Source organism: Triticum urartu, chromosome 7A (genome assembly GCF_056163025.1).
Source record: "Triticum urartu cultivar PI428250 chromosome 7A, HENAU_Tu73, whole genome shotgun sequence".
In the NCBI taxonomy this organism is placed as follows: domain Eukaryota; kingdom Viridiplantae; phylum Streptophyta; class Magnoliopsida; order Poales; family Poaceae; genus Triticum; species Triticum urartu.
In genome coordinates this window covers 147,251,111-147,274,227 of record NC_141879.1, presented here as the reverse complement: position 1 = coordinate 147,274,227, position 23,117 = coordinate 147,251,111, and the positions used below count along the sequence as shown (strand labels likewise).

General features: G+C 44.4%; 2 protein-coding genes across 2 annotated transcripts; both read left to right on the top strand.

Moving 5' to 3' along the window:
* Positions 1 to 16,952: 16,952 nt before the first annotated feature.
* LOC125524025 (uncharacterized) lies at positions 16,953 to 17,581 on the top strand. Its single transcript, XM_048689106.2, has one exon. The coding sequence runs from the start codon at positions 17,044 to 17,046 to the stop codon at positions 17,332 to 17,334; it is 291 nt and encodes a 96-aa protein (XP_048545063.2). The 5' UTR covers positions 16,953 to 17,043; the 3' UTR covers positions 17,335 to 17,581.
* A 1,410-nt stretch (positions 17,582 to 18,991) lies between these two features.
* LOC125523796 (uncharacterized) lies at positions 18,992 to 19,638 on the top strand. Its single transcript, XM_048688869.2, has one exon. The coding sequence runs from the start codon at positions 19,116 to 19,118 to the stop codon at positions 19,446 to 19,448; it is 333 nt and encodes a 110-aa protein (XP_048544826.2). The 5' UTR covers positions 18,992 to 19,115; the 3' UTR covers positions 19,449 to 19,638.
* The last annotated feature ends 3,479 nt before the right edge of the window (positions 19,639 to 23,117 follow it).

Here is a 23,117-nt window from a genome sequence, read left to right as displayed (position 1 = left end):
GTGGAGTATGAGATGGATGTTTGTGTTTTCTGAGTTCTTGGGGCAACCTTTGCAGTGGTTTCCCAAGGGTTTCCTGCTTTGTGTTTTCAGCACTGTGAACTATGTGAAGATTTGCAGAGTTGTTAGAAATGTTGGATGTTTCTCCAAGCTCTGTTGATTAATTTGCTTCTGTTTTGCCTCTCGAGTTTGACAAATACGTTGGTGCATTTTCTTTATAAAATATATAAATAAACATATCCTTTGTTAGAATTTTGTCATTTCTAATACTCCCTTCATTTACAAAACATCCTATATATGTGAACGGAGGGAGTATTGTTGGAAATATGCCCTAGAGGCAATAATAAAAGCATTATTATTATATTTCTTTGTTCATGATAATTGTCTTTATTCATGCTATAGTTGTATTATCCGGAAATAGTAATACATGTGTGAATAATAGACACCAACATGTCCCTAGTAAGCCTCTAGTTGACTAGCTCATTGATCAACAGATAGTCATGGTTTCCTGACTATGGACATTGGTTGTCATTGATAACGAGATCACATCATTAGGAGAATGATGTGATGGACAAGACCCAATCATAAACATAGCTTAAAGATCGTATAGTTCGTTTGCTAGAGTTTTTCCAATGTCAAAGTATCTTTTCCTTAGACCATGAGATCGTGTAACTCCCGGATACCGTAGGAGTGCTTTGGGTATACCAAACGTCACAACGTAACTGGGTGACTATAAAGGTACACTACGGGTATCTCCGAAAGTGTCTGTTGGGTTGACACGAATCAAGACTGAGATTTGTCACTCCGTATGACGGAGAGGTATCACTGGGCCCACTCGGTAATGCATCATCATAATGAGCTCAAAGTGACCAAGTATCTGGTCACGGGATCATGCATTATGGTACGAGTAAAGTGACTTGCCGGTAACGAGATTGAACGAGGTATTGGGATACCGATGATCGAATCTCGGGCAAGTAACATACCGATTGACAAAGGGAATTGCATACGGGGTTGATTGAATCCTCGACATCGTGGTTCATCCGATGAGATCATCGTGGAGCATGTGGGAGCCAACATGGGTATCCAGATCCCGCTGTTGGTTATTGACCGGAGAGACGTCTCGGTCATGTCTACATGTCTTCCGAACCCGTAGGGTCTACACACTTAAGGTTCGGTGACGCTAGGGTTGTAGGGATATGTATATGCAGTAACCCGAATGTTGTTCGGAGTCCCGGATGAGATCCCGGACGTCACGAGGAGTTCCGGAATGGTCCGGAGGTAAAGAATTATATATAGGAAGTGCTATTTCGGCCATCGGGACAAGTTTCGGGGCTATCAGTATTGTACCGGGACCACCGGAAGGGTCCCGGGGGTACACCGGGTGGGGCCACCTGCCCCGGGGGGCCACATGGGCTGTAGGGGGTGCGCCTTGGCCTACATGGGCCAAGCACCAGCCCCAAGGGGCCCATGCGCCTAGGGTTTCAAGGAGGAAGAGTCCTAGGAGGGGAAGGCACCTCCTAGGTGCCTTGGGGAGGAAGGATTCCTCCCCCTTGGCCGCACCCCCCTAGGAGATTGGATCTCCTAGGGCCGGCGCCCCCCCTTGGCCCTCCTATATATAGTGGGGGAAGGAGGGCTCTTCATCCATGCCTTTGGTTGCCTCCTTCTCCCTCTCCAACACCTCCTCCTCCTCCATAGCGCTTGGCGAAGCCCTGACGGAGTACTGCAGCTCCATCACCACCACGCCGTCGTGCTGCTGCTGGAGCCATCTTCCTCAACCTCTCCTTCCCTCTTGCTGGATCAAGAAGAAGGAGACGTTACACTAACCGTACGTGTGTTGAACGCGGAGGTGCCGTCCGTTCGGTGCTAGGATCTTCGGTGATTCGAATCACGTCGAGTACGACTCCCTCATCCCCGTTCTTTGAACGCTTCCGCTCGCGATCTACAAGGTACGTAGATGCATCTAATCACTCGGTGCTATATGAACTCCTAGATGGATCTTGGTGAAACCGTAGGAAAATTTTTGTTTTCTGCAACGTTCCCCAACAGTGGCATCATGAGCTAGGTCTATGCGTAGTTCTTCTTGCGCGAGTAGAACACAATTTGTTGTGGGCGTAGATGTTGTCAACTTTCTTGCCGCTACTAGTCTTATCTTGCTTCAATGGTATTGTGGGATGAAGCGGCCCGGACCAACCTTACACGTACGCTTACGTGAGACCGGTTCCACCGACTAACATGCACTAGTTGCATAAGGTGGCTGGCGGGTGTCTGTCTCTCCTACTTTAGTTGGAGCGGATTCGATGAAAAGGGTCCTTATGAAGGGTAAATAGAAGTTGACAAATCACGTTGTGGTTTCACGTAGGTAAGAAAACGTTCTTGCTAGAACCCTACTTCAGCCACGTAAAACATGCAACAACAATTAGAGGACGTCTAACTTGTTTTTGCAGCAAGTGCTTTGTGATATGATATGGCCAAAGTTGTGATGAATGATGAATGATCTATATGTGATGTATGAGATGTTCATGCTATTGTAATAGGAATCACGACTTGCATGTTGATGAGTATGACAACCGGCATGAGCCATAGGAGTTGTCTTTATTTTTGTATGACCTGCGTGTCATTGAGAAACGCCATGTAAATTACTTTACTTTATTGCTAAACGCGTTAGCCATAGTAGTAGAAGTAATAGTTGGCGAGCAACTTCATGGAGACACGATGATGGGGATCATGATGATGGAGATCATGGTGTCAAGCCGGTGACAAGATGATCATGGAGCCCCAAGATGGAGATCAAAGGAGCTATGTGATATTGGCCATATCATGTCACTATTATTATTTGATTGCATTTGATGTTTATCATGTTTTGCATCTTGTTTACTTAGAACGACGGTAGTAAATAAGATGATCCCTCATAATAATTTCAAGAAAGTGTTCCCCTAACTGTGCACCGTTGCGACAGTTCGTTGTTTCAATGCACCACGTGATGATCGGGTGTTTGATTCAAAACGTTCACATACAACGGGTGTAAGACAGATTTACACATGCAAACACTTAGGTTGACTTGACGAGCCTAGCATGTGTATAGACATGGCATCGGAACACAGAAGACCGAAAGGTCGAGCATGAGTCGTATAGAAGATACGATCAACATGAAGATGTTCACCGACGTTGACTAGTCCGTCTCACGTGATGATCGGACACGGCCTAGTTGACTCGGATCATGTTATACTTAGATGACTAGAAGAGGGATGTCTATCTAAGTGGGAGTTCATTGAATAATTTGATTAGATGAACTTAATTATCATGAACTTAGTCTAAAATCTTTACAATATGTCTTGTAGATCAAATGGCCAACGTAGCCCTCAACTTCAACGCGTTCCTAGAGAAAACCAAGCTGAAAGACGATGGCAGCAACTATACGGACTGGGTCCGGAACCTGAGAATCATCCTCATAGCTGCCAAGAAAGATTATGTCCTACAAGCACCGCTGGGTGATGCACCTGTTCTCCCTGCAGAACAAGACGTTATGAACGCTTGGCAGGCATGTACCGATGACTACTCCCTCGTTCAGTGCGGCATGCTTTACAGCCTAGAGCCGGGGCTCCAAAAGCGTTTTGAGAGACATGGAGCATATGAGATGTTCGAAGAGCTGAAAATGGTTTTCCAAGCTCATGCCCGGGTCGAGAGATATGAAGTCTCCGACAAATTCTTCAGTTGTAAGATGGAGGAAAATAGTTCTGTCAGTGAGCACATACTCAAAATGTATGGGTTGCATAACCGCTAGACTCAGCTGGGAGTTAATCTCCCGGATGATGCGGTCATTGACAGAATCCTCCAGTCGCTTCCACCGAGCTACAAGAGCTTTGTGATGAACTTCAATATGCAGGGGATGGAAAAGACCATTCCTGAAGTATTTGCTATGCTGAAATCAACAGAGGTAGAAGTCAAGAAGGAACATCAAGTGTTGATGGTCAATAAAACCACTAAGTTCAAGAAGGGCAAAGGTAAAAAGAACTTCAAGAAGGATGGCAAGGGAGTTGCCGCGCCCGGCAAGCAAGCTGCCGGGAAGAAGCCAAAGAATGGACCCAAGCCCGAGACTGAGTGCTTTTATTGCAAGGGAAGTGGTCACTGGAAGCGGAATTGCCCCAAATACTTGGCGGACAAGAAGGCCGGCAAAACAAAATGTATATATGATATACATGTAATTAATGTGTACCTTACTAGTACCCGTAGTAGCTCCTGGGTATTTGATACCGGAGCAGTTGCTCACATTTGTAACTTAAAGCAGGGGCTGCGGAATAAGCGGAGACTGGCAAAGGACGAGGTGACGATGCGCGTCGGGAATGGTTCCAAGGTCAATGTGATCGCAGTCGGCACGCTACCTCTATATTTACATTCGGGATTAGTTTTAAACCTTAATAATTGTTATTTAGTGCCAGCTTTGAGCATGAACATTGTATCGGGATCTCGTTTAATTCGAGATGGCTACTCATTTAAATCCGAGAATAATGGTTGTTCTATTTATATGAGAGATATGTTTTATGGTCATGCTCCTATGGTGAATGGTTTATTCTTAATGAATCTCGAGCGTAATGCTACACATATTCATAGTGTGAGTACCAAAAGATGTAAAGTTGATAATGATAGTCCCACATACTTGTGGCACTGCCGCCTTGGTCACATAGGTGTCAAACGCATGAAGAAGCTCCATGCAGATGGACTTTTAGAGTCTCTTGATTACGAATCATTTGACACGTGCGAACCATGCCTCATGGGTAAGATGACCAAGACTCCGTTCTCAGGAACAATGGAGCGAGCAACCAACTTATTGAAAATCATACATACTGATGTGTGCGGTCCAATGAGTGTTGAGGCTCGCGGTGGCTATCGTTATGTTCTCACCCTCACTGATGATTTGAGTAGATATGGGTATATCTACTTAATGAAACACAAGTCTGAAACCTTTGAAAAGTTCAAGGAATTTCAGAGTGAGGTTGAGAATCAACGTGACAGGAAAATCAAGTTTCTACGATCAGATCGTGGAGGAGAATACTTGAGTCACGAATTTGGCACACACTTAAGAAAATGTGGAATAGTTTCACAACTCACGCCGCCTGGAACACCTCAGCGTAATGGTGTGTCCGAACGTCGTAATCGCACTCTATTAGATATGGTACGATCTATGATGTCTCTTACCGATTTACCGCTATCTTTTTGGGGCTATGCTTTAGAGACTGCCGCATTCACTTTAAATAGGGCTCCGTCGAAATCCGTTGAGACGACACCGTTTGAATTATGGTTTGGGAAGAAACCTAAGCTGTTGTTTCTAAAAGTTTGGGGATGCGATGCTTATGTCAAGAAACTTCAACCTGAAAAGCTCGAACCCAAGTCGGAAAAATGCGTCTTCATAGGATACCCTAAAGAAACTGTTGGGTATACCTTCTAACTCAGATCCGAAGGCAAGATCTTTGTTGCCAAGAATGGATTCTTTCTAGAGAAAGAGTTTCTCTCGAGAGAAGTAAGTGGGAGGAAAGTAGAACTTGATGAAGTGTTACCTCTTGAACCGGAAAATGGCACAACTCAAGAAAATGTTCCTGAGGTGCCTGCACCAACTAGAGAGGAAGTTATTGATGATGATCAAGATACTTCTGATCAAGCTCCTACTGAAATTCGAAGGTCCACAAGGACACGTTCGGCACCAGAGTGGTACGGCAACCCTGTCTTGGAAATCATGTTGTTAGACAACGGTGAACCTTCGAACTATGAAGAAGCGATGGCGGGCCCGGATTCCGACAAATGGCTAGAAGCCATGAAATCCGAGATAGGATCCATGTATGAAAATGAAGTATGGACTTTGACTGACTTGCCCGTTGAACGGCGAGCCATAGAAAATAAATGGATCTTTAAGAAGAAGACAGACGTGGATGGTAATGTGACCATCTATAAAGCTCGGCTTGTCGCTAAGGGTTATCGACAAGTTCAAGGGGTTGACTACGATGAGACTTTCTCACCGGTAGCGAAGCTAAAGTCCGTCCGAATCATGTTAGCAATTGTCGCATTCTATGATTGTGAAATATGGCAAATGGACGTCAAAACGGCATTCCTTAATGGTTTTCTTAAGGAAGAATTGTATATGATGCAGCCGGAAGATTTTGTCAATCCTAAGAATGCTGACAAGGTGTGCAAGCTCCAACGCTCGATTTATGGGCTGGTGCAAGCATCTCGGAGTTGGAACATTCGCTTTGATGAGATGATCAAAGTGTTTGGGTTTACGCAGACTTATGGAGAAGCCTGCGTTTACAAGAAAGTGAGTGGGAGCTCTGTAGCATTTCTCATACTGTATGTAGATGACATACTTTTGATGGGAAATGATATAGAACTCTTGGACAGCATAAAGGCCTACTTGAATAAGAGTTTTTCGATGAAGGACCTTGGAGAAGCTGCTTATATATTAGGAATCAAGATCTATAGAGATAGATCGAGACGCCTCATAGGTCTTTCACAAAGCACATACCTTGATAAGATATTGAAGAAGTTCAATATGGATCAGTCTAAGAAGGGGTTCTTGCCTGTGCTGCAAGGTGTGAAATTGAGCTCAGCTCAATGTCCGACCACGGCAGAAGATATAGAAGAGATGAGTGTCATCCCCTATGCCTCAGCCATAGGTTCTATTATGTATGCCATGCTGTGTACCAGACCTGATGTAAACCTTGCCGTAAGTTTGGTAGGAAGGTACCAAAGTAATCCCGGTAAGGAACACTGGACAGCGGTCAAGAATATCCTGAAGTACCTGAAAAGGACTAAGGAAATGTTTCTCGTTTATGGAGGTGACGAAGAGCTCGTCGTAAAGGGTTACGTCGACGCTAGCTTCGACACAGATCTGGATGACTCTAAGTCACAAACCGGATACGTGTATATTTTGAATGGTGGGGCAGTAAGCTGGTGCAGTTGCAAGCAGAGCGTCGTGGCGGGATCTATGTGTCAAGCGGAGTACATGACAGCCTCGGAGGCAGCACATGAAGCAATATGGGTGAAGGAGTTCATCACCGACCTAGGAGTCATACCCAATGCGTCGGGGCCGATCAAACTCTTCTGTGACAACACTGGAGCTATTGCACTTGCCAAGGAGCCCATGTTTCACAAGAAGACCAGGCACATCAAGCGTCGCTTCAACTCCATTCGTGAAAATGTTCAAGATGGAGACATAGAAATTTATAAAGTACATACGGACCTGAATGTAGCAGATCCGTTGACTAAACCTCTCCCTAGAGCAAAACATGATCAACACCAGAATTCCATGGGTGTTCGATTCATCACAATGTAACTAGATTATTGACTCTAGTGCAAGTGGGAGACTGTTGGAAATATGCCCTAGAGGCAATAATAAAAGCATTATTATTATATTTCTTTGTTCATGAACACAATTATAGCATGAATAAAGACAATTATCATGAACAAGGAAATATAATAATAATGCTTTTATTATTGCCTCTAGGGCATATTTCCAACAGTCTCCCACTTGCACTAGAGTCAATAATCTAGTTACATTGTGATGAATCGAACACCCATGAAATTCTGGTGTTGATCATGTTTTGCCCTAGGGAGAGGTTTAGTCAACGGATCTACTACATTCAGGTCCGTATGTACTTTACAAATTTCTATGTCTCCATCTTGAACATTTTCACGAATGGAGTTGAAGCGACGCTTGATGTGCCTTGTCTTCTTGTGAAATCTGGGCTCCTTGGCGAGTGCAATAGCTCCAGTGTTGTCACAAAAGAGTTTGATTGGCCCCGACGCATTGGGTATGACTCCTAGGTCGGTGATGAACTCCTTCACCCATATTGCTTCATGTGCTGCCTCCGAGGCTGCCATGTACTCCGCTTCACATGTAGATCCCGCCACGACGCTCTGCTTGCAACTGCACCAGCTTACTGCCCCACCATTCAAAATATACACGTATCCGGTTTGTGACTTAGAGTCATCCAGATCTGTGTCGAAGCTAGCGTCGACGTAACCCTTTACGACGAGCTCTTCGTCACCTCCATAAACGAGAAACATTTCCTTAGTCATTTTCAGGTATTTCAGGATATTCTTGACCGCTGTCCAGTGTTCCTTGCCGGGATTACTTTGGTACCTTCCTACCAAACTTACGGCAAGGTTTACATCAGGTCTGGTACACAGCATGACATACATAATAGACCCTATGGCCGAGGCATAGGGGATGACACTCATCTCTTCTATATCTTCTGCCGTGGTCGGACATTGAGCTGAGCTCAATTTCACACCTTGTAATACAGGCAAGAACCCCTTCTTAGACTGATCCATATTGAACTTCTTCAATATCTTATCAAGGTATGTGCTTTGTGAAAGACCTATGAGGCGTCTCGATCTATCTCTATAGATCTTGATTCCTAATATATAAGCAGCTTCTCCAAGGTCCTTCATCGAAAAACTCTTATTCAAGTAGGCCTTTATGCTGTCCAAGAGTTCTATATCATTTCCCATCAAAAGTATGTCATCTACATACAGTATGAGAAATGCTACAGAGCTCCCACTCACTTTCTTGTAAACGCAGGCTTCTCCATAAGTCTGCGTAAACCCAAACGCTTTGATCATCTCATCAAAGCGAATGTTCCAACTCCGAGATGCTTGCACCAGCCCATAAATCGAGCGTTGGAGCTTGCACACCTTGTCAGCATTCTTAGGATCGACAAAACCTTCCGGCTGCATCATATACAATTCTTCCTTAAGGAAACCATTAAGGAATGCCGTTTTGACGTCCATTTGCCAAATTTCATAATCATAAAATGCGGCAATTGCTAACATGATTCGGACGGACTTTAGCTTCGCTACCGGTGAGAAAGTCTCATCGTAGTCAACCCCTTGAACTTGTCGATAACCCTTAGCGACAAGTCGAGCTTTATAGATGGTCACATTACCATCCGCGTCAGTCTTCCTTTTAAAGATCCATTTATTTTCTATTGCTCGCCGTTCAACGGGCAAGTCAGTCAAAGTCCATACTTCATTTTCATACATGGATCCTATCTCGGATTTCATGGCTTCTAGCCATTTGTCGGAATCCGGGCCCGCCATCGCTTCTTCATAGTTCGAAGGTTCACCGTTGTCTAACAACATGATTTCCAAGACAGGGTTGTCGTACCACTCTGGTGCGGAACGTGTCCTTGTGGACCTTCGAATTTCAGTAGGAGCTTGATCAGAAGTATCTTGATCATCATCATTAACTTCCTCTCTAGTCGGTGCAGGCACCTCAGGAACATTTTCTTGAGTTGCGCCATTTTTTGGTTCAAGAGGTAATACTTCATCAAGCTCTACTTTCCTCCCACTTACTTCTTTCGATAGAAACTCTTTCTCTAAAAAGGACCCATTCTTGGCAACAAAGATCTTGCCTTCGGATCTGAGGTAGAAGGTATACCCAATAGTTTCTTTAGGGTATCCTATGAAGACGCATTTTTCCGACTTGGGTTCGAGCTTCTCAGGTTGAAGTTTCTTCACATAAGCATCGCATCCCCAAACTTTTAGAAACGACAACTTAGGTTTCTTCCCAAACCATAATTCATACGGTGTCGTCTCAACGGATTTCGACGGAGCCCTATTTAAAGTGAATGCGGCAGTCTCTAAAGCATAGCCCCAAAAAGATAGCGGTAAATCGGCAAGAGACATCATAGATCGCACCATATCTAATAGAGTGCGATTACGACGTTCGGACACACCATTACGCTGAGGTGTTCCAGGCGGCGTGAGTTGTGAAACTATTCCACATTTTCTTAAGTGTGTACCAAATTCGTGACTTAAGTATTCTCCTCCACGATCTGATCGTAGAAACTTGATTTTCCTGTCACGTTGATTCTCAACCTCACTCTGAAATTCTTTGAACTTTTCAAAGGTTTCAGACTTGTGTTTCATTAAGTAGATATACCCATATCTACTTAAATCATCAGTGAGCGTGAGAACATAACGATAGCCACCACGAGCCTCAACACTCATTGGACCGCACACATCAGTATGTATGATTTCCAATAAGTTGGTTGCTCGCTCCATTGTTCCTGAGAACGGAGTCTTGGTCATTTTACCCATGAGGCATGGTTCGCACGTGTCAAATGATTCATAATCAAGAGACTCTAAAAGTCCATCTGCATGGAGCTTCTTCATGCGTTTGACACCTATGTGACCAAGGCGGCAGTGCCACAAGTATGTGGGACTATCATTATCAACTTTACATCTTTTGGTACTCACATTATGAACATGTGTAGCATCACGTTCGAGATTCATAAAGAATAAACCATTCACCATAGGAGCATGACCATAAAACATATCTCTCATATAAATAGAACAACCATTATTCTCGGATTTAAATGAGTAGCCATCTCGAATTAAACGAGATCCCGATACAATGTTCATGCTCAAAGCTGGCACTAAATAACAATTATTAAGGTTTAAAACTAATCCCGAAGGTAGATATAGAGGTAGCGTGCCGACGGCGATCACATTGACCTTGGAACCATTCCCGACGCGCATCGTCACCTCGTCCTTTGCCAGTTTCCGCTTATTCCGCAGCCCCTGCTTTGAGTTACAAATGTGAGCAACTGCACCGGTATCAAATACCGAGGAGCTACTACGGACACTAGTAAGGTACACATCAATTACATGTATATCACATATACCTTTTGTTTTGCCGGCCTTCTTATCTGCTAAGTATTTAGGGCAGTTCCGCTTCCAGTGACCGCTTCCCTTGCAATAAAAGCACTCAGTCTCGGGCTTGGGTCCATTCTTTGGCTTCTTCCCGGCAGCTTGCTTGCCGGGCGCGGCAACCTCCTTGCCGTCCTTCTTGAAGTTCTTTTTACCCTTGCCTTTCTTGAACTTAGTGGTTTTATTGACCATCAACACTTGATGTTCCTTCTTGACTTCTACCTCCGCTGATTTCAGCATTGAGAACAACTCAGGAATGGTCTTTTGCATCCCCTGCATGTTGAAATTCATCACAAAGCTCTTGTAGCTTGGTGGAAGCGACTGGAGGATTCTGTCAATGACCGCATCATCCGGGAGATTAACTCCCAGCTGAGATAAGCGGTTATGTAACCCAGACATAGTGAGTATGTGCTCACTGACAGAACTATTTTCCTCCATCTTACAGCTGAAGAACTTATCGGAGACTTCATATCTCTCGATCCGGGCATGAGCTTGAAAAAACATTTTCAGCTCTTCGAACATCTCATATGCTCCATGTCTCTCAAAACGCTTTTGGAGCCCCGGCTCTAAGCTGTAAAGCATGCCGCACTGAACGAGGGAGTAGTCGTCAACACGTGTCTGCCAAGCGTTCATAACGTCTTGGTTCTGTGGGACGGGAGCTTCACCCAGCGGTGCTTGTAGGACATATTCTTTCTTGGCAGCTATGAGGATGATCCTCAGGTTCCAGACCCAGTCCGTATAGTTGCTGCCATCGTCTTTCAGCTTGGTTTTCTCTAGGAACGCGTTGAAGTTGAGGACTACGTTGGCCATTTGATCTACAAGACATATTGTAAAGATTTTAGAGTAAGTTCATGATAATTAAGTTCATCTAATCAAATTATAAATGAATTCCCACTTAGATTAGACATCCCTCTAGTCATCTAAGTATTACATGATCCGAGTTAACTAGGCCGTGTCCGATCATCACGTGAGACGGACTAGTCAACATCAGTGAACATCTTCATGTTGATCGTATCTTCTATACGACTCATGCTCGACCTTTCGGTCTTCTGTGTTCCGAGGCCATGTCTGTACATGCTAGGCTCGTCAAGTCAACCTAAGTGTTTGCATGTGTAAATCTGTCTTACACCCGTTGTATGTGAACGTCTGAATAAAACACCCGATGATCACGTGGTGTTTTGATACAGCGAACTGTCGCAACGGTGCACAGTTAGGGGGAACACTTCTTGAAATTAGTATGAGGGATCATCTTATTTACTACCGTCGTTCTAAGTAAACAAGATGCAAAACATGATAAACATCACATGCAATCAAATAATAAACGTGACATGATATGGCCAATATCACATAGTTCCTTTGATCTCCATCTTGGGGCTCCATGATCATCCTGTCACCGGCTTGACACCATGATCTCCATCATCGTGTCTCCATGAAGTTGCTCGCCAACTATTACTTCTACTACTACGGCTAACGCGTTTAGCAATAAAGTAAAGTAATTTACATGGCATTTCTCAATGACACGCAGGTCATATAAAAGAATAAAGACAACTTCTATGGCTCCTGTCGGTTGTCATACTCATCGACATGCAAGTCGTGATTCCTATTACAATAGCATGAACATCTCATACATCACATATAGATCATTCATCATTCATCACAACTTTGGCCATATCATATCACAAACCACTTGCTGCAAAAACAAGTTAGACGTCCTCTAATTGTTGTTGCAAGTTTTACGTGGCTGAATTAGGGTTCTAGCAAGAACGTCTTCTTACCTACGTTAAAGCCACAACGTGATTTGTCAACTTCTATTTACCCTTCACAAGGACCCTGTTCATCGAATCCGCTCCAACTAAAGTGGGAGAGACAGACACCCGCCAACCACCTTATGCAACTAGTGCATGTTAGTCGGTGGAACCGGTCTCACGTAAGCGTACGTGTAAGGTTGGTCCGGGCCGCTTCATCCCACAATGCCGTTGAAACAAGAAAAGACTAGTAGCGGCAAGAAAGTTGACAAATCTACGCCCACAACATATTGTGTTCTACTCGCGCAAGAAGAACTACGCATAGACCTAGCTCATGATGCCACTGTTGGGGAACGTTGCAGAAAACAAAAATTTTCCTACTCGTTTCACCAAGATCCATCTAGGAGTTCATCTAGCAACGAGCCATCGGATGCATCTACATACCTTTGTAGATCGCGTGCGGAAGCGTTCAAAGAACGATGATGATGTAGTCGAACACGACGTGATCCAAATCACCGATGACCAAGCACCGAACGGACGGCACCTCTGCGTTCAACACACGTACGGGACGGGAGACGTCTCCTCCTTCTTGATCCAGCAAGGGGAAGGAGAGGTTGATGAAGATCCAGCAGCACGACGGCGTGGTGGTGGATGCAGGGCGTCACAGTAGCAGGGCTTCGCCTATACTACGAGAGAGAGACGTAACGGGGAGAGAGGGAGGCGCCAAAGCTCAGGTATGAAGTCCCTCCTCTCCCCCACTATATATAGGAGGGCCAAAGGGGGGGTGGTGCGCAGCCTAGGAGATCCAATCTCCTAGGTGCGGCGGCCAAGGGGAGGTTTCCCTCCCCCCCAAGGCACCTCGGGGTGCCTTCCACTAGTGGGACTCCTCCCCATGGAAACCCTAGGCGCATGGGCCTAGTGCGGCTGGTGCCCTTGGCCCATGTAGGCCAAGGCGCACCCCTTACAGCCCATGTGGCCCCCCCGGGATAGGTGGCCCCACCCGGTGGGCCCCCGGGACCCCTCCGGTGGTCCCGGTACAATACCGATAACCCCGAAACTTGTCCCGATGGCCGAAACAGCACTTCCTATATATAATTCTTTACCTCCGGACCATTCCGGAACTCCTCGTGACGTCCGGGATCTCATCCAGGACTCCGAACAATATTCGGGTTACTGCATATACATATCTTCACAACCCTAACGTCACCGAACCTTAAGTGTGTAGACCCTACGGGTTCGGGAGACAAGCAGACATGACCGAGACGACTCTCCGGCCAATAACCAACAGCGGGATCTGGATACCCATGTTGGCTCCCACATGCTCCACGATGATCTCATCGGATGAACCACGATGTCGAGGATTCAATCATCCTCGTATGCAATTCCCTTTGTCAATCGATATGTTACTTGCCCGAGATTCGATCGTCGGTATCCCAATACCTCGTTCAATCTCGTTACCGGCAAGTCACTTTACTCGTACCGTAATGCATGATCCCGTGACCAGACACTTGGTCACTTTGAGCTCATTATGATGATGCATTACCGAGTGGGCCCAGTGATACCTCTCCGTCATACGGAGTGACAAATCCCAGTCTTGATCCGTGTCAACCCAACAGACACTTTCGGAGATACCCATAGTCTACCTTTATAGTCACTCAGTTATGTTGTGACGTTTGGTCTACCCAAAGCACTCTTCTGGTATCCGGGAGTTACACGATCTCATGGTCTAAGGAAAAGATACTTGACATTGGAAAACTCTAGCAGACGAACTATACGATCTTGTGCTATGTTTAGGATTGGGTCTTGTCCATCACATCATTCTCCTAATGATGTGATCTCGTTATCAATGACATCCAATGTCCATAGTCAGGAAACCATGACTATCTGTTGATCAACGAGCTAGCCAACTAGAGGCATACTAGGGACATGTTGGTGTCTGTTGTTCACACATGTATTACGATTTCCGGATAACACAATTATAGCATGAATAAAGACAATTATCATGAACAAGGAAATATAATAATAATGCTTTTATTATTGCCTCTAGGGCATATTTCCAACACCACCTGCCCCGGGGGGCCACATGGATTGTAGGGGGTGCGCCTTGGCCTACATGGGCCAAGGGCACCAGCCCCAAGGGGCCCATGCGCCTAGGGTTTCAAGGAGGAAGAGTCCTAGGAGGGGAAGGCACCTCCTAGGTGCCTTGGGGAGGAAGGATTCCTCCCCCTTGGCCGCACCCCCCTAGGAGATTGGATCTCCTAGGGCCGGCGCCCCCCCTGGCCCTCCTATATATAGTGGGGGAAGGAGGGCTCTTCATCCATGCCTTTGGTTGCCTCCTTCTCCCTCTCCAACACCTCCTCCTCCTCCATAGCGCTTGGCGAAGCCTTGACGGAGTACTGCAGCTCCATCACCATCACGCCGTCGTGCTGCTGCTGGAGCCATCTTCCTCAACCTCTCCTTCCCTCTTGCTGGATCAAGAAGAAGGAGACGTTACGCTGACCGTACGTGTGTTGAACGCGGAGGTGCCGTCCGTTCGGTGCTAGGATCTTCGGTGATTCGAATCACGTCGAGTACGACTCCCTCATCCCCGTTCTTTGAACGCTTCCGCTCGCGATCTACAAGGTACGTAGATGCATCTAATCACTCGTTGCTAGATGAACTCCTAGATGGATCTTGGTGAAACCGTAGGAAAATTTTTGTTTTCTGCAACGTTCCCCAACAAGTATTTGTATAATGTGACTCCAGACTGAATATTAAGAAACCACAACTACTGAGATGAAGGACCACAACTCTTTTTTTTACAGTCAACGAGCACACTCCATCCAAGACTTATCTCTTCAGTATCAGGGCTATTGACAACGTTTCTAGCCTGTGGAGGACCATTGGTCAGATTCAACAGGGTAAAACGACTCCTGCTAATGCTATGTCACAAACGCTGACTTGGAGGTGATGCTTAATCTAGAGTATCGTAAGCCTAGTTTTGCTGGAAGTGAAATACTTCATCTGTTTCAAAATAATTGAGACCCTAGGTTTATCCTAAGGCAAATTCAGAGCGAAGACGACCAACAGGCTCCCCGCGCCACAATTTCGACAATGGCTGATGGAGGAGAGTAGGCGCATGGCTTAGCATCGCTCCGCTTCAGCACACAACTACTATGAACTCCATCCTAGCAGAGGCGCACACAGCTCGACGTCGACGTTGCAACGACGACACCATGTCCCCCCCCCCTTTGGCAACATGGCTTTTTTGGAACGGTGAGGTGCAACGCAACAACGACCATCGCTCGCCGCAGGGATGTTGCAAGCCAGAGGTGGAGCTGCGGCGAGCTGCCTGCTCGGTGTTGTCGTTATCGTTGTTGGAGGTGACCGCAACGTGGTGACCCACATGTTTGCAACGTTATGCAAGTTGGAGGTAACCGCAATATGCCCCATGTTGCAAACGTTCACTTGCGTCTGGATGAGCTAACGCGGCATGTATCGGCGAGCGCAACATTGGCTTATGTTGCAAACCGATGGATCGCACGAACGGATGGCTTCTAGCGCGTGAATCCAACGGCTCAAAAGGCGGCAGGTCTTTCTAACATGTATCGTCATCCTTAACCTTGTTTCTCAGTGATTTGTACAATTGTACCATCTTGATTGTCATCCCATACTTAAAGAAACGGATTGGGCATCCAGTAAATGTAGCCAACCTCTCAAAGTGTACTTGCAATATTTTTTAGATGGACCTCGGGAGTTTCAAGACCTTCTGGCTTTTATGACATGGTTGGTTCAAAGCTATAACTATGCCAAAAAGCCAAGTTTTGAGTAGTAAAGTGTGGCAACACATAACTATGACAACCAATCAAACGCTCACCTGAAATTTCGGCGCGCCCATCCTTATACGTGATAATTTAGCTAGGAAACAAGCAACCTCTTTCTATGGGCATTTTTCGCAACAAAAAAAAACTATGTCCGTATCCTTCTCCAACAAAATATGCTCAACTGACCTTTTTTTTTGAATCACTCAATTAATCTTAAAATAAGCACGTAGATGCAAAAGGTTTGCTTTTACATTACCGATTGAGGATTGAAAAGGATTTAGCCAAGCAAGTTGCAGTGTTGAACTTATTTTTCAGATGTTTGTACTTTGTAGCCCCATCGAATTGGGCATCCCAAAAAGTGTAGCCAATGTCCAAGTATGCTTTGCTATATTTTTGGCAAGTGTTCCGTCGATTCTCAACATTTGATGATACAACCCCTTTGCTCCTCACATTTCCAGATTAACAATGTGCCACTGGCCTAACCGCTCTCTAAAGAATGAACTTCGAAGCTACGCCGCTGATTATTCCCCAGCCAAATCCCCACTACTGACCCACTCATTTTTTAAACCCCAAATCACCCAAGTGAAACACGACGACAACTACAAGGCGCGTTCATGGAGTTGTGAAAAACGTGCGGTAACTGTTGAGGCTCCACCGTATATATAGCACCGTGCGCGGCCGCTCAGCATCCTCATCACCCAGCTCACTTACTCACACACAGAGAAGCAGCAGCCAGGCCAGCTAATCGACCAAAGGCTAGCAGATCGTGCCCGGCTCAGGCGGGAGGAGGATCGATGGCGTTCATGCGGTACCGTGCGCTGCCGCAGGGGGAGGTGACGGCGGAGGAGTTCTGGGCGTGGCTGGGGCAGTTCGACGCGGACCACGACGGCCGGATCAGCCGGGAGGAGCTGCAGCGCGCGCTGCGGAGCCTCAACCTGTGGTTCGCGTCGTGGAAGGCACGGGGAGGGGTGCAAGCCGCGGACGCCAACCGTGACGGCGCCGTCGGCAGGGAGGAGGCCGGCCGGCTCTTCGCCTACGCACAGAGGCAGCTCGGCGGCAAGATCACCCAGCTCGGCTCCTACTGATCAGGCTGGGCATGTATTAACCTGCTGCTGTAACTACGATCGTGTGTGGAGCACGAGATTTTTTTTTCCCCGAATGATGTGGAGTATGAGATGGATATGTTTGTGTTTTCGCCTTTTCGGAGTTCTTGGGACAACTTTGCAGTGGTTTCCCAAGAGTTTCCTACTTTGTATTTTCAGCACTGCGAACTCTATGGAGATTTGCAGAGTTGTGAGACATGATGGACGTTTCTCCAAGCTCTGTTGATTATTTTGCTTATGTCCTGCCTGTTGAGTATTGACAAATACGTCGGTACATTTTCTGTATAAAATATAAATAAAGACATGCATTGCAAGACTGAATATTTAGGAATCACGACAAATTGCGATGAAGGTTTCAGAAAACCGCAACTCTTGTTTTTTTCAGTTAACCGAGCACTGTCCATCCAGATCCAACTCTTTAGTATCAGAGCTATTGACAACGTTTCTAACCTATGAAGGACCATTGATAATATTCGACAAGGTAAACTGACTCATGCTAATGCTATGTCACAAACGTTGATATGGAGGTGATGCTCAATCTAGATTATTGTAAGCCTAGTTTTGCTGGAAGAGTACTCTCTTCACTTTAAAATTATTGAAACCCTAGGATTGTCCTAAGACAAATTCAGACCAAGGACAGCCAGCAAGCTCGCCATGCATCCGCTTCGACAACAGCTGATGGAGGAGAGTAGGCGCACGACTATAGCGTCACTCCACTTCGGCACACAACGGCCATGAACTCTAGCCTAGGCGGAGGCGCACGCAGCACGGCATCAAACACTACAACAGCGACATCATGTCCTCCCCTTTAGCAGCGCAGCTTCTCCGGAGTGGCGCGGTGCAACGCAACGATGAGCACCGCTCTCCGTGGGGATGATATACAAGCTGGAGGTGGAGCTACGACGGGTTGCCTGCTTGGTGTCGTCATTATCGTTGCTCGAGGTGTCTGCAACATGGTGACCCACATGTTTGCCATGCAAGTTGGAGGTAACTGTAACATGGTTCATGTTGCAAACGTTTACCTTCATCTTGATGAGGTGACACATCACAGATCGTCGAGCGCAACATGGCCTATGTTGCAAGCCGCTAGCTAAGCGGCTGATGGGCGGCTTCTAGTGCGTAAATCCAACGGCTCAAAAGCCGGCGGTTCTTTTCTAACGTGTATCATCGTCCCTGACTCCCTCGTTTCACAACGGTTTGTACAATTGTACGATGTTGATTGTCATCCCATACTTAAAAGAAACGGATTGGGCATTCAATAAGTGTAGCCAACCTCTCAAAGTGTGTACTTGCAATATTTTTGTCAAGTGTTATATGTTGATTCTCAAAATATGATCACGCAACCCTTTACTTTTCTTAATTGGTAGTAGCTTACCAAGCTGGCCACTTGGTTCATACAACCCGTTAGCTCCCTACATTTGTAGACCAATTATATGCCACTCGCCTAATCCATCTCTAAAGGAAGCACTTTTAAGCTACACTGCTGATTATTCCCTCGTTAAAACCCCACTAGCGATCGACCCATTCTTTAAACTGAAATCACCCAAGCCGAGTGAAATATTTACGCGTCATATCACAACGCGCGTCCGTGGAGCTGTGAAAAACGTGCGGTAACTGTGCCTCTGCAAACCCTGCTCCCCCGTATATATAGGACGGTGCGTCGTTGCCCAATTCCTCATCACAATCACATCAGCTGCTCACTCCGATAGCGAGAAGCAGCAGCCAGGCTAGCAAACGATCAAAGCAGAGCTCGCTCTGGATCGATGGCGTTCATGCGGTACCGCGGGCTGCCGCAGGGAGAGGTGACGGCGGAGGAGTTCTGGGCATGGCTGGGGCAGTTCGACGCGGACCACGACGGCCGGATCAGCCGGGAGGAGCTGCAGCGCGCGCTGCGGAGCCTCAACCTGTGGTTCGCGTCGTGGAAGGCGCGTGAAGGGGTGCAAGCCGCGGACGCCAACCGCGACGGCGCCGTCGGCAGGGAGGAGGCCGGCCGGCTCTTTGCCTACGCGCAGAGGCAGCTCGGCGGCAAGATCACCCAGCTCGGCTCCTACAGACGGAAAAAGCAGACTTGGCTTTCAGCCTGTCCATGTGAATGAGTGCGGATGCGTGGAGCATGGATGTATGTTTTGTGTTTCTCGAATTCGTGTGCCAACTCTCTCCAAGTTTCATGGTGTTTGTTTGCATTCGTATGTTCAGCACTGATGGTGAAATCGGTGAGGATTTTTGTGGACGGAGATCATCCTTTTTTTTCTTGGAAAATCTATAGCGCCCACGTTTCGGCTGTCAGATTTTGCATCATGCTGCATGGTTCTTTTTTCTTGCGAAATGTCATGCTGCATGATTGTGAGCGGCATGATGCAAATTTAGCGTGGTAGTCGCTGCCGCTCGTAACGATCGGTGTACCTTCGATCGGTCCAGTCTTCTTCCCTTTTTTAGTTTTTCACTTTCTTGTTGTATTTTTGTTGGTTCTATTTGCTTTTTCACGGTCTTCTTCAGTTTTTTCTTTATTTTATTTTGCTTTTCTTTGTTTTCTCAATGGTTTTCTTTTCTTTCTTCATTATATTTGGTTTTCTTTGTTTCTTTATTTGCTTTCTCCAGTTTTTTGCTTTTCTTTTTGTTTCTTTGTGGATTTATCGATTTTTTTTCGGAACTCATGTCTACTTTTTTCATATAAAATTTACATTTTTAGAGCACACGCGGAACATTTTTCTGATACACTTTGGAGATCTTTCAAATACATGATGTGCATTTTTTAAAATACAAGTTTGAATGCACAGTAATATTTTCCAAATACACATCGTAAACATTTTTTGCATCGAATAAACATTTTCATATTTTTCACATTCCTTTTTTGGAAACATGTGAATATTTATTTAAAATTTCACAAACATCTTCTAATGGAAATAATCATTTTTAGACCTATGATAGCATTCTTTTACACTTTATATTTTTTTAATTGTCCGGAACAAATTTTTTGAAATGCAGGAAATTTTCTTCAAAATGTCACGCACATTTTTTTAATGGTATGAAACATTTATTTCTATTACGCAAAAAAAATTTTTATATTTTTTACAGTTTTAAAAAACAGATTTTTTTTTTAAACTCATGAATGATTTTCCTAAATGTAACATAGATTTTTTGAATGTATGAAACATTTTTAAAAATTACGCTAGCATTTTTTACATTGTATAAAGATTTTTTAAATGGTCTGTACCTTTTGTTAAGCATGTGACATTTTTTGAGTGTCAGAACATTTTTCGTACGCATGATTAATATTTTCTATACTTTTTCAACCTTTTTCAAATGCATGTTTAACATTTTCTAAAATTTATGCAAAGTTTATATAGAATATTTAGAAATAAAAACATTCGTAAAAACAAAGTTTATATAAACACATTTAACATTTTTAATTACATATATATATATATGTGTGTGTGTGGAATATTTCGAAATAAAAACAACAGTACAATATATATATATATATATATATATATATATATATATATGTGATGAATAAAGGAAAAAACATGGGTGACCTCAATATGACATCAGCATGCAAGACCACTGGGCAGTGCCAATCAGGGCTCCCTGCAGGCGACGCTGCGATACGAACCGAGGCGGGCGTCACATGGCCATCAAGAGCTGTCGGTGCCACCAAGAGCCCACTTGGGCCATCCGGCAGCCCATGCCCCCTCCAAGGATAGATACCTGTAAGCTTCGCGAGGTTGTCTCAAAAAAACCCTGTATATACGAAGATAAATGGGAAATTTCTCAACAATAAAAAAAGATACTTTCTCCTTTCCTAAATATTTGTTTTCCTAGACATTTCAATAAGTGACTACATACGGAGCAAAATGAGTGAATCTATACTCTAAAATATGTCTATATACATCCGTATATGATAGTCCATTTGAAATCTCTAAAAGGACAAATATTTAGGAATGGAGGAAGTAAAAGGGAAAATTTATATAGTGGTGTGTGCACGGACGTCGTCCGGTGCGCTCGCATGAGACGCGTACGCTCATGCGTAGCAGAGGCACAGGTGGACATAGTAGTACGGGTCCGAATTATTTTGAGAACTAGATAACACCCCGCGCGTTGCTGCGGAATTTATGCATCAATAAGATTTATGAATTACTGGAAGCTAATTAGGAAATAATAGTAAAGAATCGGTAAAAAATCAAAAATTTCTGAATATTTTTTTAGATAAACATTGATGACAGTTTTAACTTCCCAAATTTTTTTGTGATAAAATAACATTCCTGTAGGTACGGGCCAAAAAAATTTGATACTCCGAAAAACTATTGTTGGAACCATTTTGGAGCATCAATTTTGTTCTTTTTGTCCGGACCTCCACCAATGTTATTTCATCATGAAAAATTGCAGGAAGTTAAAACTTTCATCAATGTTTATCACAAAAAAAACAGAATATTTTGAATATTTTTTTTGGATTTTCCTATTCATCAGGGAGTATGCGAGCTCGGGATCAAAAGAGCCCTTTCGGAAAGATTGTCACATCAAAGAAAATATTCTATGTTTGTTACAAATACACTAATCGATTATAATGGTAGATGATACAACGCATTCACGGATGTATCATTTACATGCATACAACAGAATAATCGATTAATTTTATTACCACATTGAACACAATACTTCTGTAAAAGCTTGTGTGTGAACAAATGTTTGGCAAAAATAGAAAGACTACAAATCTCTGAAGGTGATAATTGCTAAAGAGAAACTCAACACGGATACAGAGAACAGTGACATTCCTGAACGAATTCGTGCACAAACAGATCAGCAAATAGATTATCCACGTCAATGGAATATACTAAAGTTGCTTACATATAGGCTGAGGTACAACAAATCTGAAGGCTAAGAATTGTTTCTCAGTCACATACATTCAGAAAACCATTTATCAACTTCTTTGATCTTTTCCCTCTAGATTTCGAAAAGGATCAAAGTAATTACGCTATGGATAGAACAATGTATGAAGGATTTACTATGATACAAAAACTAAAGATAGTTCATAATTACAAATGAAGGTGATCACTCTGCCAATAACTAATTCTAAATTCCCCCCTAAAAACTAATTATAAATTTAGGCAACATAATTAATTACTAATTTCTGGTACAATCCGTAGTGCAGTTTGTAGGAAGCTGAATGTGTGATTGACCATGTAGCATGTGAGGTCGTCTCATAAGGAAATTTTGAAAGAAATGACAGTTGGCATATGTGAACTGCATATGAAATATTCATATTATTCCATAACATCAGGCATCTATATATAATTACAGAAAGGAATGTGATAAAAAATATAATTTAGTAATATGAACAAATTTTTTTATTTTGCCATTGTCAAAAGATGTAATATGCGTTATCTATTACCCTCCTAATTACACATAAGTATATAATTTAGTTAAATCTATGTGTGTGTGCCAATTTGATAGAATCCATAGATTAAAAATCACATGAATCTGAGAAGGGGAAGCGAAGAACTGGACATTTGAACTGAAAGGACCAACTGTACGCGTACTTATCTTGGGCTGCCCCTTACGCAGCTAAAATCAGTTGCTTAGATTGAGTGGATGGCAACATTCCTGCATCATTACATGTGTTGTGGTCGTCCGGCAACATAGAATAAGAAATCATGAAGGTTAATCACCTGCAGTATCGCCAAGAGAAGCTGCAGAGGCTGCGGCATGTAGCGGACCCTCTCCTGCTTTTGATACGATCCTCAGTTCCTCTTCCGCCTTCACCATGG